Source organism: Solanum dulcamara, chromosome 9 (genome assembly GCF_947179165.1).
Source record: "Solanum dulcamara chromosome 9, daSolDulc1.2, whole genome shotgun sequence".
Classification (NCBI taxonomy): Eukaryota; Viridiplantae; Streptophyta; class Magnoliopsida; order Solanales; family Solanaceae; genus Solanum; species Solanum dulcamara.
In genome coordinates, this window is record NC_077245.1 from 25661694 (window position 1) to 25675783 (window position 14090).

A 14090-nucleotide genomic window follows, 5' to 3' on the forward strand; every position below is an offset into this window, starting at 1 on the left:
CAGCCTTGGTCTAACATTTTGTTATGAGCTGGCTGGACAAAGATGGATTGAAGGTCAGAAAGATTTGAGTTCAAGTGGCACAGCACCTTCAATCGACCATAGGGCCTATTCTACCCTTACCGAATTCATTCTATTGAAGCGTAACGTAAAAAGCTCCTTCTCATCTTGCATTTCTTTGGTTTGGAAGTTCCAGAATCTTGTCTGTGGATTTCTATAACAAAGGAAAGACTCCTACCCTAATACTATGCCATTTGATTGAAACAAGTTCCGTGTTGCTCACCACTCCTCGAGGCCAAGGACGAGGCCGAGGAATAAAGGGAGGGCTTGACCACAATTTCCTAAGTAAGAGATAGAATCTCACTAATTGGAAGGAAAAGGAGGGCTTCGATCCATTGTGATTCTATTTCTTGGTATGGAGAGATCTCTGCCATAAAAGAGAGAGCTCCTAAGCCTTATTCTGCAGATCAAAGAGCGACGTAATTCCCCATTCATCCGTAATAGTATTTTAGTAAAGAAAAGAGGCATTCTGGGCCGACTACTACGACTACATGCCCATCTAGTGCAGTGGCTTAGAAGCAAGCTACCTTGACCATCTTCCGAAGTTCTAAATAATTTACTGATCAAAGGCTGTAAGGGCGGACTACTCTATATTCAGCCACACCACAGTGACCCCGAAGCGATCTTCTTCTAGTTGCGGGACGAAATCCGACAGCCAATTGCTGGCTCTGAATAACCAGCCCAGCAATAAGCTCAATTGTTCCATAACTTGCTTCTTCGGATGGGAAGTATAGATAGAAAGGCAGAAAAGGAGGCGTCGGCTCTGAAATGATGGAAGATTGAATCATTCCTTCATTCTATTCCGGTTATTCCTTTCTGGCGGGTGATTTATTCATAAGCTAGAGAGATAAGAGCTTCGATTCGCAGGCAGGATATAGAAATCGGGCACTATATATATATAGTAGCTTCTAACTCCGCAACTAAACTAAAGGCTCTGGAACATAGTATACACCTAGAACTGGTGATGCAGATAATGCGCTATCTGTTGGAATTGGAGCGAATCCAGATGCAATTTACCAAGTCAAAGAAAGGGGTTGAAAAAGTACCACAAGGGACGGGAACGACGTCCTGACTAAACAAGAGTTTCTTCAATTTGGTCGAAAGTCGTAAAGAAGGCACCGGATAAGCAGCTAACATAAACTACTATTGTACAGCGCATCCCGTGGGCGGCCTTCAAAGGCTAGATGAGACGCTAAGCTACGCCCGTACATTCTAACCTGCCTCCTTGGGACTTAGCTCTGAAGATGAATTCTCGGTTAGTCGATTACCTTGCCCGGTTAGGAGAACAGTTAGAGGTAGGAAAAGATGCCGACACCGAACAGTTAAAGAATTCTCCTTCGCTTCAAGACTGCCAGCCTATTCGATTTGAGACGAAGCAGACGCTGCCCATGGAGAGCCTTTTCCTTTGTGAACATGCCCATAAGACACGACAAAAAAGCCAAAAAATTGGGCTTCTAGACGCCTTACAATAAAGAAGCCCCGGCCCCTCGGTGTCTTACACGTCTTCTTCGACCCTGCCGAAGCAGCTTTCTTTCTTCAGGTAGTGAAGTCACTCCGGTTTGTGTATGACTTGACGCTCTAAAGTCTGTATCTTGCCCCTAGTTACTTAATCGTATTCGACTTCTATCGCAGATCTGTTATTTCTTACGCATTTCTTTCCATTAGCTCTCCAAGCTTCCTATCTTTCCATTCCTTCCTAAGCTTCAGTTGGTGTAATAGTCCCACCCCCAGTAAGGGGAATCCTTCCTAAGAAAGCATTTTTTCCGTTTTGTTGAGGCATGATGAGAGAGAGCGGCTCCATGTCGTTGTTGTTCTGAAGAAAATGGAGGCGGACCATATTACTATTATTGTTGTTACGGTCGGAGGAGTCGGTGGTTGTGGTGGTGGTGGAGAACATATTACGGCGAGAAGCGGCTCTTTCACGCTTATGAGCATTCTGGTGTCCTCCAAGAGCTTGAGAAGTGCAAAACTTGCGAGAACAGTAGAGGCAAGAGAACATTCTAGAAGATGGGACCTTTGTTTTTGGTTTAGGGATCATGGGTGGGTGCTGATGATCCACCATATCTATGGGGGAGGCGGTGGAGGAATTAGAGGACTGGTTCCAGAAATCGTAAACAAGCTGGCTGGGGTCTGCCATTAATTAATTAGTTTTCTCAAGGAGGAGGAAAGTGAATTCCATAGATCCGTTTGGGAAATGGAATGAACAAGGATCACTTGCTGCACTTCCTCCCCAAGGTCCGGTGCAGGGGACATGTCCCAAAGTCCTCTGAAAAAAGAGGATGACGGGGGAGAGGCTGTGCTTGACAGATGAAGACGGTGTGTGCCCTCAGAGGCAAGATGCGAAGGGGAATGATTGGCCCCCCTAGCATTGATTTGGGGTCAGCCTCGAGATTTTAAAATTGCCGTAAGGCTGACCAATCTGAGGATGTTGGGGTCGATTTCTTTCTTTGTTGTTGATATCCTACAGAAATTATGTTATTATGTATTTCATCCCTTTGTTTTGTAGATTCATTATGTTAGTGCTTTTATGGGAATGAGTTGATAAACGAAATGTTCCTTATTCCCTATGTTTCGTTACTTCATTTATCAACGAAATAAGTTGAACATAGTGAAACGAAATGTTCCTTATTCCCTAATCCCTATTTCTTTCTTTTTGTTTATCATAATAGCAACGAATACGTATCTCAAAAGCATCAAGTTCGGAGGCACCACCTATAGCGAATCCAAACATACCCAACGCCTCCTCGTCTGCCGCTGAAACCCCCCACTCTGATGCTTCCGGCTCCTGAGGCAAATCAGCCCTAGACGAAAGAAAGGAGGAACTTATTCTTTCAAATATAAAATGATCTCGGGGATGGCCAAAGAGTTGCGGATTTCAATGTGACAACCAATTTGAGCTTATCGAGGAGATGAAAAAGGAAGCGGGAGCTAAAAAAGAAGATTGCCCCGCGACCAATTCCGCATTTAATGGGATTAGGGAATACCAAAGTCACGTCCAAGATGGACGGGGCGGAGGGAAACCTAACGATTGTTCCAATCGAGAAGGGGGGAAGACAGGAGTACTCAACGGGGAAAAGAGATCCCCCCAGGTAGAGGAAGTAAGAGATGGCTCGCTTTTGGGAGGTTGACTTGGGCAGCAAGCTATCTGTTGTCCTGACCTGGAAAGCAAAAGTAGCTCGAGCCAAAGGCGACAGCGAGGGGTCGAATCAAAACCTTTCTTTTCTACGCTTTCTTCTATTACGAAATGGAGAGTGTTGTTATAGTCCTGCTACTTTTAAAGCACTTCAAGTAGTAGCATCTCAAGCCAGCATAAAAAGTGTTTCCATCAGATCAGGGCTTTAGGCAAGCTAGCTAGTCAGTGAGCCAGAGAGGGTAGGAGTCACTTGACTTGGAAGAAGAATTCTCCTAAGCTTGGCACTAGGTGATCTATGTGTCAAAGGGCTACTTTTCTTCCTATCCTTTCCCTTGCCTTGCAGCCTATGCATCAATCCCATTCTACCGATGTGTACTTCTTTGGAACAGCTTTCCCGATCCCATCATACTCTTTACCTTTCTTCCCCTTTTTGGTATTTGCTATCTTGTGGTCCGGTCCCTTATTTTTAGGCTTACCACGTGGCTGATTCCTCTTGCGATGTCTGTTGGGAGGTAGCATCCAATAGATCTATCTACTAGGCCTTTCGTCGTGGAAGCAAATGGAAAAGCAAAAGCGGAAATAGCTAGATCAACTGCCGAATCAGTCGAACTCGAAGCCTTCGATCCTATGTCAATGGTTGGGATAGCTGGCTTACCTTCTTAGTTAGGACATTCAAGCTTCCAGTCTAATGACTGGACACGACCAACCCCGACTCTCTAAGCCCTCGTCTTTACAGGAATTGTCGCAGCTGAGCGTAGATGACTTCCCGCAGATTGGGCTACTTCTATTTATCAATATAGAAAGAAGATCCTACTTTCCCATCAAGACTAAAAGCGAAAAAAAACCTCTCATCTTGGGATGAGACCCTGGAAGCTTTGGCCTGGCATACTACTATCATATCAGGGATGAAAGGTGATCATTTCTTGTTCTTAGCAGCTATGGCTATTCATTTGAGTATTCAGGTAATAAATAGTCAATGAGCGAAGGGCGCAGTTACCACAGCTATGAGTTCAAGCGGCTACCCTATAGTAGCAGTTCATTGAGGCTCGACAGACCTGGGCTAAGGAGATGATCTGGGTAAACCCCCTTTTTTGGTGAGGTAAGGCACCTCCCACTTTCTGCTAGAGCAAAAATAAAAGAAATCGTGTATGTAATCCGCCCTCAAAGAGAGCTCAGCTCAAGAGGACTACATTCAATAGAAGAACGAATGAAAAAGGAATTCCTACAGGGAAAGGCAAATTGAAGGCTTTGGGACAACATCTTAGAATAGACAAACAAAGAAAGACAGAGATAGGATGCATCGAAGAAGATGACTGGTGATTCTTCACTTCTTTCTTCTCTTCGTTCTCCATCTAAGTTCCTTATTGTTTCAACTGCAAACTCTGAAAAATGATCCTTCCTTGCTTGCCGTTCGTTAGCTACTCTAGTTCTCACTCCAAGTATTCCGTTCGTTTGGACTCTCTATTCTGGTTAGCTCGGTAGAGTGGCAGGCGAAATCCATCTCTCTTTATAGATATTGAGATAGATATTGAGTAGGTAGGCGGCTAGTCACTTCTTACTCGTGTAGTGAGAAAAACCTTATTTTCTTCTTAGTTCAATCACGAGTTGAAGGTTTGCGATAGATCTTGCCTTTCCTGGATAAACGATCTCAAATCGCCTTTTTTATTTAAGCAGATCTGTGAAAATAATCGGTTCATTTGTCCTTGGTTCCGGTTGGAAGTGTCATCTGTAGCGGGAATCGATATCTGTATTTGTATAAATAGTTGAGATGCTTTTTGCTTTGTCTTTTAAGCCGGATCTAGAATGTATTGGTAAGGATCTTTCCCCTGCCTATTTGTTTGGAGGGTGCTTGTCTCTGCTCTGAGTGCTCTCTCATCCAAGCAGCTGAAGAAAAGCAAGAGTGAAACTACGAGCTAAAAGCAGGCGTGCTCCTATTGAGAATACGAGACCACCTCCCACTTTTTTTTGGCGCACTTGTTTGATGAGCGCTTTTAAGCCTAAGCACCCCATAAGTCAAAAGCTAGCCAAAGCAAGGTAGAAGTAGCAGTCTCAGTAGTGGTTGCAGGTGCAGATGAAGAAGACTTGGATAAAGGCACGTATGAGTAGCAGAATGGAAGATTGGCTTTTTAGATAAGGTTTTGAAAAGCAGTTTTTCCGCTTGTGCGAATCACAGTTCTTCTGCTTGTGTTACCTTTATAGTGGGTGGAGTCCCATCCAAGCATATCCTCATATCCTATTTTCAGTCTTTTAAAGCTGCTTTCGAGCCAGTGTAAGATGCATTGAGTTCCTCGCCACTTCCAGTTGCAGTGCCAATTGCGAATCACTCTCCCAAAGGATGTCCTTGGTGTTGTGTTGGCAAGAATCTCTTCGAAAAAAGAGGCGCTTTCTAGATCTAAGCGAATTTGACGCCACTGAGTTCAATTCTAAGCTAAACCCATTCAACTGCAGTCAAAAGGTAAAATCTTCCCCTGTGTTGATAGAAAGAGCTTTCTTTTCATCCAACTATTAATATCATAAGAAAGCTGTTAGCTTAGGGCAGAGGTATGCCACAAGCCTACCCGAGTTCCACAGCATTGATGTCGTTGTTTATTCGTTTTTTGGGTGACCGTTCTGGAATGAACAGCGACCAATTCCCTATTCAATCGAACCAGAAAATTAGACACCTTACACTCTAAACTCTGACAATTAGAACAACTAAATCAAGCTTCAGAAAAAAAAAGATTTTTTGCTTTCTATTCTATCTATATGGTAGATTGGATTGACGGATGGTGCACCTGTCAACAATTCATAGAACATGTTCATTTTCGTCTGCTTCGCTTCCTCAATTGCTCTTATATAGCAAGTTCATTAGGAAAATCCAATTTGGAGCAATAATCATGCATGCATTCTAAGTCAATAGTGAATTGTTCCAATATCCACATTTTCTTTTTAAATAGATTTAAATAGAAAGGAGGTAAGAGAAAGATTATGAATTTTGAGATAGAATCAATCGAAATTGAAAGGATGAATCAAATCCAATCACAATCAAAAGGGAAGAACAATTAAGGAAAACAGAACTCAAGGCGCAAGTACAATAAAAAAACAGTTCAGTAATCCGGGAAAGGTTTTCACCTATTTTGTATTTGTAGCATTTTGGCGACATGGACGAGTGGTAAGGCAGAGGACTGCAAATCCTTTTTTCCCCAGTTCAAATCCGGGTGTCGCCTGATCAACAAAAAATTCGAAATATATTCTTTTGATATAACCCGCCGAATGATTCCCCAGCAGGTTGATACTTGTTTGATTCTAAAGACTAAAACTATTGCATATTTAGGCTTCTTCAAGGAAATATTCGAGTGCTAGAGGGGCTATCAAGACTTCAAAAGCTTTCTTACATTATACGATAAGTTAGTAAAGGCATTTCAGGATATGATACAAGTGAAGAAAATCCCTTAGTAAGTCGGGTGCCTAGAAAGGGAAAAGGAGAGTAAGCAAGGCTTTTAGCAGAAAAAGATGAAAATCGACTCTTTATCCCCTGTTCATTCTTCCAACAATTTATACGGCTTGATGAAGCGCGCTTTTCATGCAGAATCAGTCTTCTCTGGTGCCAGCTGTGGAAAGATTCCCTAGTTCCAGCCAGCTCTGATATAGCACGTTTTGTCGGGGCAGAGTGAATCAATGGCAGGGGACCCCTGACAATTAGTTCTAAGGATCGGGGTTAGAAGGATCCTTTTGCGTAAGCGTACGTTGACGGTCCCTCTAGAGGGGGATTCATATAGGGGTAGGGGTTAAGAATGTCCTCTTTCATAGGTTTCCGAAGAAAGGGATGAAAACACATTAGCTTTTAAACCAGAGTTTGGTGTGCCTTTAAGATAAGAGCCGAGAACTTTCTTTCTGAGGCTGATCTTTCGGCTGGGGTTAGGGACCAAATAGCTTTATCTGATTAAGGTTATTTAGTTCTTGTTCCGGCGGTTGATCTTTAAGCATCTTTAGTTGTTGGTGTAAGCGCGTAAGCGAGGCCAGACAGATTGTACTTAAGCCCATCAATCGTACTTGAGTTGCCAACCCTTTTTTCAAGGAACTCTCTAGCACCTCAGCTCACCGTATTTTACATAGCCTTAAAAAAGGAAAAGGAGGGTCAACTTAGCATGTAGATTCAATTGGCATTGGCCTAGCTTACTTAGAAAATTCACCCTTAAATTCCCTGAAACCCATACTATTTCAGGCTCACCTAGACACACCAGTAAAAAAGGCGAGGAACAAAGCATAATATATTAGTTGGATGCTCTGCAGTGAAGAGTGAAGTGCCCAGCTGCTAAAGCAGTTGATCCACTCGACCGTGTCTTAGGCTTGGTCATCGCAATAAGACGGAACGGTTCCCTGGAAATAAATAAGGGCACTTTTAAAGCGTTCGTTGGAGGAAAAGGTTGATGCTAGAGTATTACATAAGAAAAAAAATGGGTTCTAAGGAAAAGAACTTGACCAACTTCATAAGAACGGTTATAGTTATATACAGAAATGTCATTTGCTTGCTCTTTTCACACCCGTCAACAAGATATCATAAGTTTCTTTCAGAATTTATTCCGCACTAAAGTTAGAGAATTTTCCAAGCTTTTGACATAAAGGACCCGTCCCTTAATAGCGTAATGGGAGTTCGCCCGTATAGACTAAGGGAGGGTTTTTCGAGTGACGATTGAAGCAGTCCCGAAGCCCCTCGCTTACTTACTTATCTTCATCCTTATCTTCATCAGTCTCTCAGAGTCAAAGCTTTGGTTGGCGCAATCCTCTCTGGAACCCACCCTTCTTCGTACTGAGGAGGGGCCAACATCCCCGTCTCGATCCTCATCCATTCTTCTTTTTCTCCTTTTTGATTTCTTCCTTTCTCTCTTTTGTTGCCTTTTTCGGCTCTTTATTCTTGATTCCTTTGGCTCTTTTCTCGAGCTCCCTGCAGCTTTGATTTTTGCGGTCTCATCACTTTTGAATGAAAGTGCAAATTCACAGCCTGCAGAAATGGAACCTTCATCAAGTTCTGAATCAGAAGGTTTCTCAGTAACTATATAGCCAAAAAATTCCAAAAGCATCGATTGGAATAGGAAAACCATTGTGATGAACGTGAAATATTGCTATAGCCAGCCGTGTGCGAGCTTCCTTCTATCACGAGTTTTCGCCTCGGGGATAGGAAGGGCTGTCAGCTCTTGTTTTCCTAGGTAGCGGATATCCTTAGAGAGCATATCTTATGATGCAAGCTCTTGGGCAGTACTCCCCACTTGAGCTTTTAAAAGGAACTTCTTAAACAAAGACATTTTAATAGCATAGCGATCCCCGCTGATGATTTTTACCTAATTCTCGATATTGCACTACAAGACAAAGACCTTTTTTTGAGGTGAACCCCTATTCTGTACTTGTGTTGGTTATCCTAATGGGGCACCCTGCCCTTCCTTGTTCAAACAAAGGGTTATCCCTCAGGCTTGAGAATTCATTAGCTAGAGGTACCTAGGGTCCTTTGGGGGTGCCCTAGTGCTAAGGTTCATTTGATTCCTTTCTAAGTCAGATCTCTAGTCTGCATTCGAGGCTACTCTTTGGATCTCGCCAACTGCTTAGTTAGTCTCATTGTGCTTAGCAACTATGGACTCAAGGATTACTATGCCCGCGTCTTTCAACGAGACCACCAAAAAAACCTAATTCAACTTCACGTAAGATAGCTAAAGTATGGTATCGACATGATTATGAATGATAGAATACCCGAAACACAGAAAGAGCTAGCAAAGTCAGTAGCAAAGGGAGAAGGGACTCAACTTCCTTACGAAGTAGGAGCGGAAGAGAAGCTTCCTATCCATCCCCAGACGAAAGTAACCTAAGTTTGAAGTAGGACGTTAAGGCCTTAGAAAGTAAAATGCTTGAAATAGAAGGATCATAAGTCCCCGGAGAAAGTCTGCCTTTCCTTTTTTGGGTTAGGAGTGATATCCTCGGGTTCCTTCTCTCTCTTGAAAGTGAAAGCCGAAGACGTTGAAGAAGGTATGGAAGCCGGGAAAACCACTTCATACGATAACAATAGCATTCACAGCGGAACAAACGGATCAGATATAGCTACAGCTGGCCTAGCTGCCTAAGGCCTATCTTAAAAGGGCCTCGTCTCGAGTTGCTCGGCTTAAGGTCGAAGATTAAGCTTGGACAAGGTGAGGGAGAAGTTGCTGTATGAGGTCCGGTGACATCAAAATTTGGACAGACGGGAGACGATGATCGAAGTCAGACTTGAGTATGGGACGAGAACTCGCTTATTTTGATAAGTATCAAATGAGACTGAAAGCACCATAGGAAGAGAACCTTGAGTTGTTTTTGACCAACTGATTGGGAAGCTTCGCTTGGGAGACATAAGCAAAAGGAGGTGATGATGTGATTCCTTATGTACCTGTGTCTGTGTCCTTTGACAAATCTACCTCTGAATTTGTTGACCTATCTCTATATATATCTTCTTCTAGGTCAGCGGACCCTGGTCCTATTCGAGTTTATGATATTCCCCGCTCGTGCCTCCCCTGTCACATATGGGGATCCCCTTCGCTGCCTTTCATTTAGCTACTCTTCAGTATTTAACATTTTACCATAAAAGGTCGGTCAACCACTACATTTCTTGAATGGTCGCTGCCTACATTACTCTTTCTCCCTCTTTTCAAGGAAGTGAGTCTAAGACCTATTTATGTAGTTCTTGGTCCTTTTTATACAGTTCCTGACAGGTGCTTTTGTGGCTCTTCACTACAGCCTTGAAGTATTCTGTAAGCTGTCATGAGTACGCCTTTTTAGCCTACTCCGATAGCAAATTGGCGCAGTTTTGGCAGCCAGCCTCCGCACCCTGGCATAGGCATTTGCTTACTTGCTCGCCAATGCCTTGGGCTAGGCCTTTCGCCGCCCTCCCCCTCACAATTCTCCACCCTCTGACCTTAACTACCCCCTCGACATCGGTGGCCCCCTTATTATGATTGAATACTCATTCTGGTTACTGATCATTCTTATCTCATTCATTAGGGGAGGGGCAACCCATTTGCGCGACGGAATTGTTCGTCAGTAAAATGAGAGCGGAATTCCTGGTAAATTTAAGAATCTCTGTCGTTCTGGTTGAGTTGTTGAATAAAGGAAGTTAGATTTCCATCAAGGCAGCTTAAGGTGATCGAGAAGACGGATGAAAGATAGATCTCTTCTCCCCTAGGCCTATAATATTTTGCTTACTTTCGAATTCGTTGTTGGAGAAAGCAAAAAGGATTCCTTCTGGTTGTCACATCTTCTCACCCTGTCTGCTTTGGCTATCTATTTGTAATGCTTCCTTCTTTTCTTCGATTAAATGAATTCTAAACTGGAATCATGAATTGGATTCGAACCAATATTGCTTTTGCGACTTTTCCTTTAGTCGATCATGATGGGAAGATCCCGCTGGATCTCGGCACCCCCCCACCTTTCGGCGAGATATTTGCCGTGAGTAATGCGACATTCCCAAGACCTAAGGAGAGATCTCTCTCTCCCTCTCTTTTTGGGCATAGCTTACTGCTTTTAGTTTCTATTGCCCTCAGCCCGTCGCTCGGCCCGGGCGCCCATGAGGTGTGGTTCGGGTTCAAAACAAAGACAAATATACATAAAAGCCAACCGTCAAAATAAAAACCGGCATTCAAGCCCAAGCCCATGGAGCAGCTTCACTTTCGATCTTCCCCAGGTGAACATATTCTGCCGTAATCTCTTCGATCCCCTCATTTATGTGCTTGACAAAAAAAGGGATTTCAATAAGAAAGCAGCGGCCGGGTAAAGAAGAAAAAAGAGGCTGGCTACACCATAAATTACTAGTCTAGATAGAAAGGTGGTTTGCTTCCTGACTAAAGCCTCGAATAAGGCATCCTCTTTTTTATCGAAAAAAAAGAAAAAGAAATTGAGTAGTATTATCTGTGACGCGAAAGTAGCAAGCCAAAGCCATATCCAGTTATTCCTGGAATCCAAATGCAGAGAATATAATATATATATATATATATATATATATATATATGATAAATGCCAATTTAGTTAATATAATTCGTCCTTTTACTTTTTCAAAAATCTTTATTAGTGATTCCTCCGTTTTGAAACTTGATACCCAGAGAAAGAGAAAAATGAACAAATTAAAAGTCAAGTAAAGGACTGAAATACGAAAAAAGACAGCGGTGCTATCACTGAGGATTCCCCCGATGATAACATTGAGAAATATATAAAAAAGAGATGTTATGACTTGCTCCCACCCCGTTTTGCTTAGGAAACCCAAATGGATAATCAAGGCCTCGGCCCCTAAAAAGAGAATCTTTAGGTGAAAGCCCTTCTTTGTAAAATGAAAATCACCGATGAAGAATAGAGAAAAGAGAAGGAAAAGTAAGGAAAAGCAGAGTGATTTCTTAGGGGTCGAACCGGACTCTTCTTCTTTGTGGAAGAAAAAGAGGAGGAGATACAGGAAAATTAGAAGAATAACCAAAGTGAACCACCATAATGAGATCTCGGGGCAAATAAAGAAATATGCTATCAGTATGACAAAAAAGAGAAAATGGAAAGGAAAAAAGCCCCTGTATTTGACTATTAGGAATTCGACTACTAAGAACAGGAAAAAAAGAGAAACAAATATGTCTTTCGATAGTTTATCGAATATAAAAAGAATCAAAAAAAAGCTCAGAAAAAATGAGAAAAGCGCTTGAAAGCGGCTAAGCTCATCCTTCGAGCCAAAGCAAAAATAGATAGCGGAACACTTTGCCATAATGAGTAGGATTCTGACAAAGACTTCTTTTTGTCCATTTAGCAGAAGATAAGAAAGCCAAATTCTTGATACATGTCTATGATTCTTGAGGCTCCATTTGATATGATCCCTAATGACATTTAGAGGGTACTTGAGATGATTACTACCCTGATCTTCAAGTGATGGTTCACTTGATTACTCTATTGAGTCTCAGATGATGATTTAATTTGCATATGGTTATGCACTACTCTGCTCTTTCATATTGTAACACATCTTTCACTGATTCCTGGGCCAGGTATGTTATCGTGCACAGCTTTACTACATTGTTCACCGAGTCCCTCACTAAAGGGCCGAGTATGGTATATATATATATATATATATATATATGATGAGATGATGATGTGATGATGTCCCATGATAGGCCAAATATGATACATATATATGACAAATTCACTGAGTCTATAATGGGCTGGATATGATATTTGATATGATCATGTATGATTTTATTTCATAAGGCATAGGTACAGTGATTTCTTGAGTATCATACTTGTCTCCTAAATCTCTACTTTTGATGTGATCTCATTTATGATATGTTATGTTTTATATACTCAGTACATATATCGTACTGACCCCTTTTCTTCGAGGGTCTCTATTTTATGCCCACAGGTACATATACGCATTTCAGGGATCCGCTAGCTTAGGATTTCTGCTCAGCAATTTATAAAATGCTCCAATGTGCTGGAGCCTAGATTTTTGGTACTAATCTTCTAATATATATACTGATTTATTCAGGGGTACGGTAGGGACTCTGTCCCGCCATATAATACCGTTGATACTCTTAGAGGTCTGTAGACATATGTGTGTGTGGGTTGTATGTAAGTTTTATTCAGCTGCATCTACACAATGTGTTGTGAATGTTAATATATAATGGCAGCCTTGTCGGCTTGTGTGCCCTTTCCTAATATGAATAGTGGTGACTTCTCAAGGGAAAAATGATAGGGCTATATGTAAATGAAGACGTATGACCTATTGGGGTTCTTATGTAAGTTAGCATACTGTTCGTAGTTCAGATTGACTACATCTGATAGGTATGGATACGAGTGTCTAGGTCGGACCCCAGTCGCGGCCTACGGGGTTGGGTCATGACAGTAAATTTTGTTTCTAGGACCTTTCTTATATGTAGTGCTTGGGTGTTGGGGTATTCGTACCTATAAGTGATTACTTGGTTTGTTAGATTCATCATGCAATACTAGTAGTTATTTTACTTGGACTTATGTAAGCGTGCTTATTTAGCCTGATTACTTACCTGTTATTTGTTATGACAGCTTTACTTGAAACTATATGTATGTATTTATCTTCTATAAGTAATTTCTTTTAGTAGTGGATCATTTTGGCTTTTTTGTTATGTGGCAGTGGTGGTAGAGTTATACCTAGTGGATGTTAAGCTAGTTGATTGCTCTAGTGGACTTCTGCTTAGCCATTCTAGAGTTTTTCTTAGTTTAGCCCTTACCCTTCCTAGTTGCCCCCAAGTGTGTAGTTGCTGCCAAGAGGAGGGTGTGTCAGTAGTTATGGCCTTTGTGGTCTATTATAGATCTCGTTCATCAATTCATTCTTATTCGACTTCCTATTCTTAGTTCCTTGGGTGGCTGAGCTAAGGTTTGATCCTTCGGATTGGCTGGATTATCTCTCTATGGGGAGTTTGATGGTTAAGTTATTAGTTCAGTTGGTTATATAATGGGGTGACAGATGGCTATATTGGAGCTGGAAAAGGCTGGAAATAGAATTGGTTATTTTATTCTAAGTATGGTGATATTCTAACTGAAGCATCCTAGAAAGAGGGTTCTAGCGGGTTCATAGAAATGGTGATCTTCTTATACTTTTGACCGACCATAAAATAAAGGGAAGGGATGGTTGTGGAGCAAGAGCATTCATATTGATGAGTCTTGATTTATCAAAATTGCCCTGGTGTGCTTTTGTGACTTATGGACTTTGAGGTGGTTAGTTAATGCATTTTGGAAATTTCAATCACAAACTCATTTTACATTACAACCAGGACTACCTTCAATCTTGGTGATTCCGTGTTATGCCTTGGCTTTACCGATAAACTACAACTGGTGTGTCGATGGTTCAAGAGTCAGATTGTTGATTTGGGTCTTCTGTTGTGGTGTGTTTTGACTAAGTCAAACT

General features: G+C 41.9%; 1 protein-coding gene and 1 non-coding gene across 2 annotated transcripts; one reads left to right on the forward strand and one right to left on the reverse strand.

The window, feature by feature from the left end:
* Nucleotides 1–1753: 1753 nt before the first annotated feature.
* LOC129903624 (zinc finger protein GIS2-like) lies at nucleotides 1754–2194 on the reverse strand. The gene has a single exon (XM_055979175.1). It carries the CDS (start codon nucleotides 2192–2194, stop codon nucleotides 1754–1756), a length of 441 nt encoding a protein of 146 aa, XP_055835150.1.
* A 4130-nt stretch (nucleotides 2195–6324) lies between these two features.
* On the forward strand, nucleotides 6325–6396 carry TRNAC-GCA (transfer RNA cysteine (anticodon GCA)). Its single transcript has one exon. It is a non-coding gene; the product is annotated as a tRNA-Cys (tRNA).
* Nucleotides 6397–14090: the final 7694 nt, after the last annotated feature.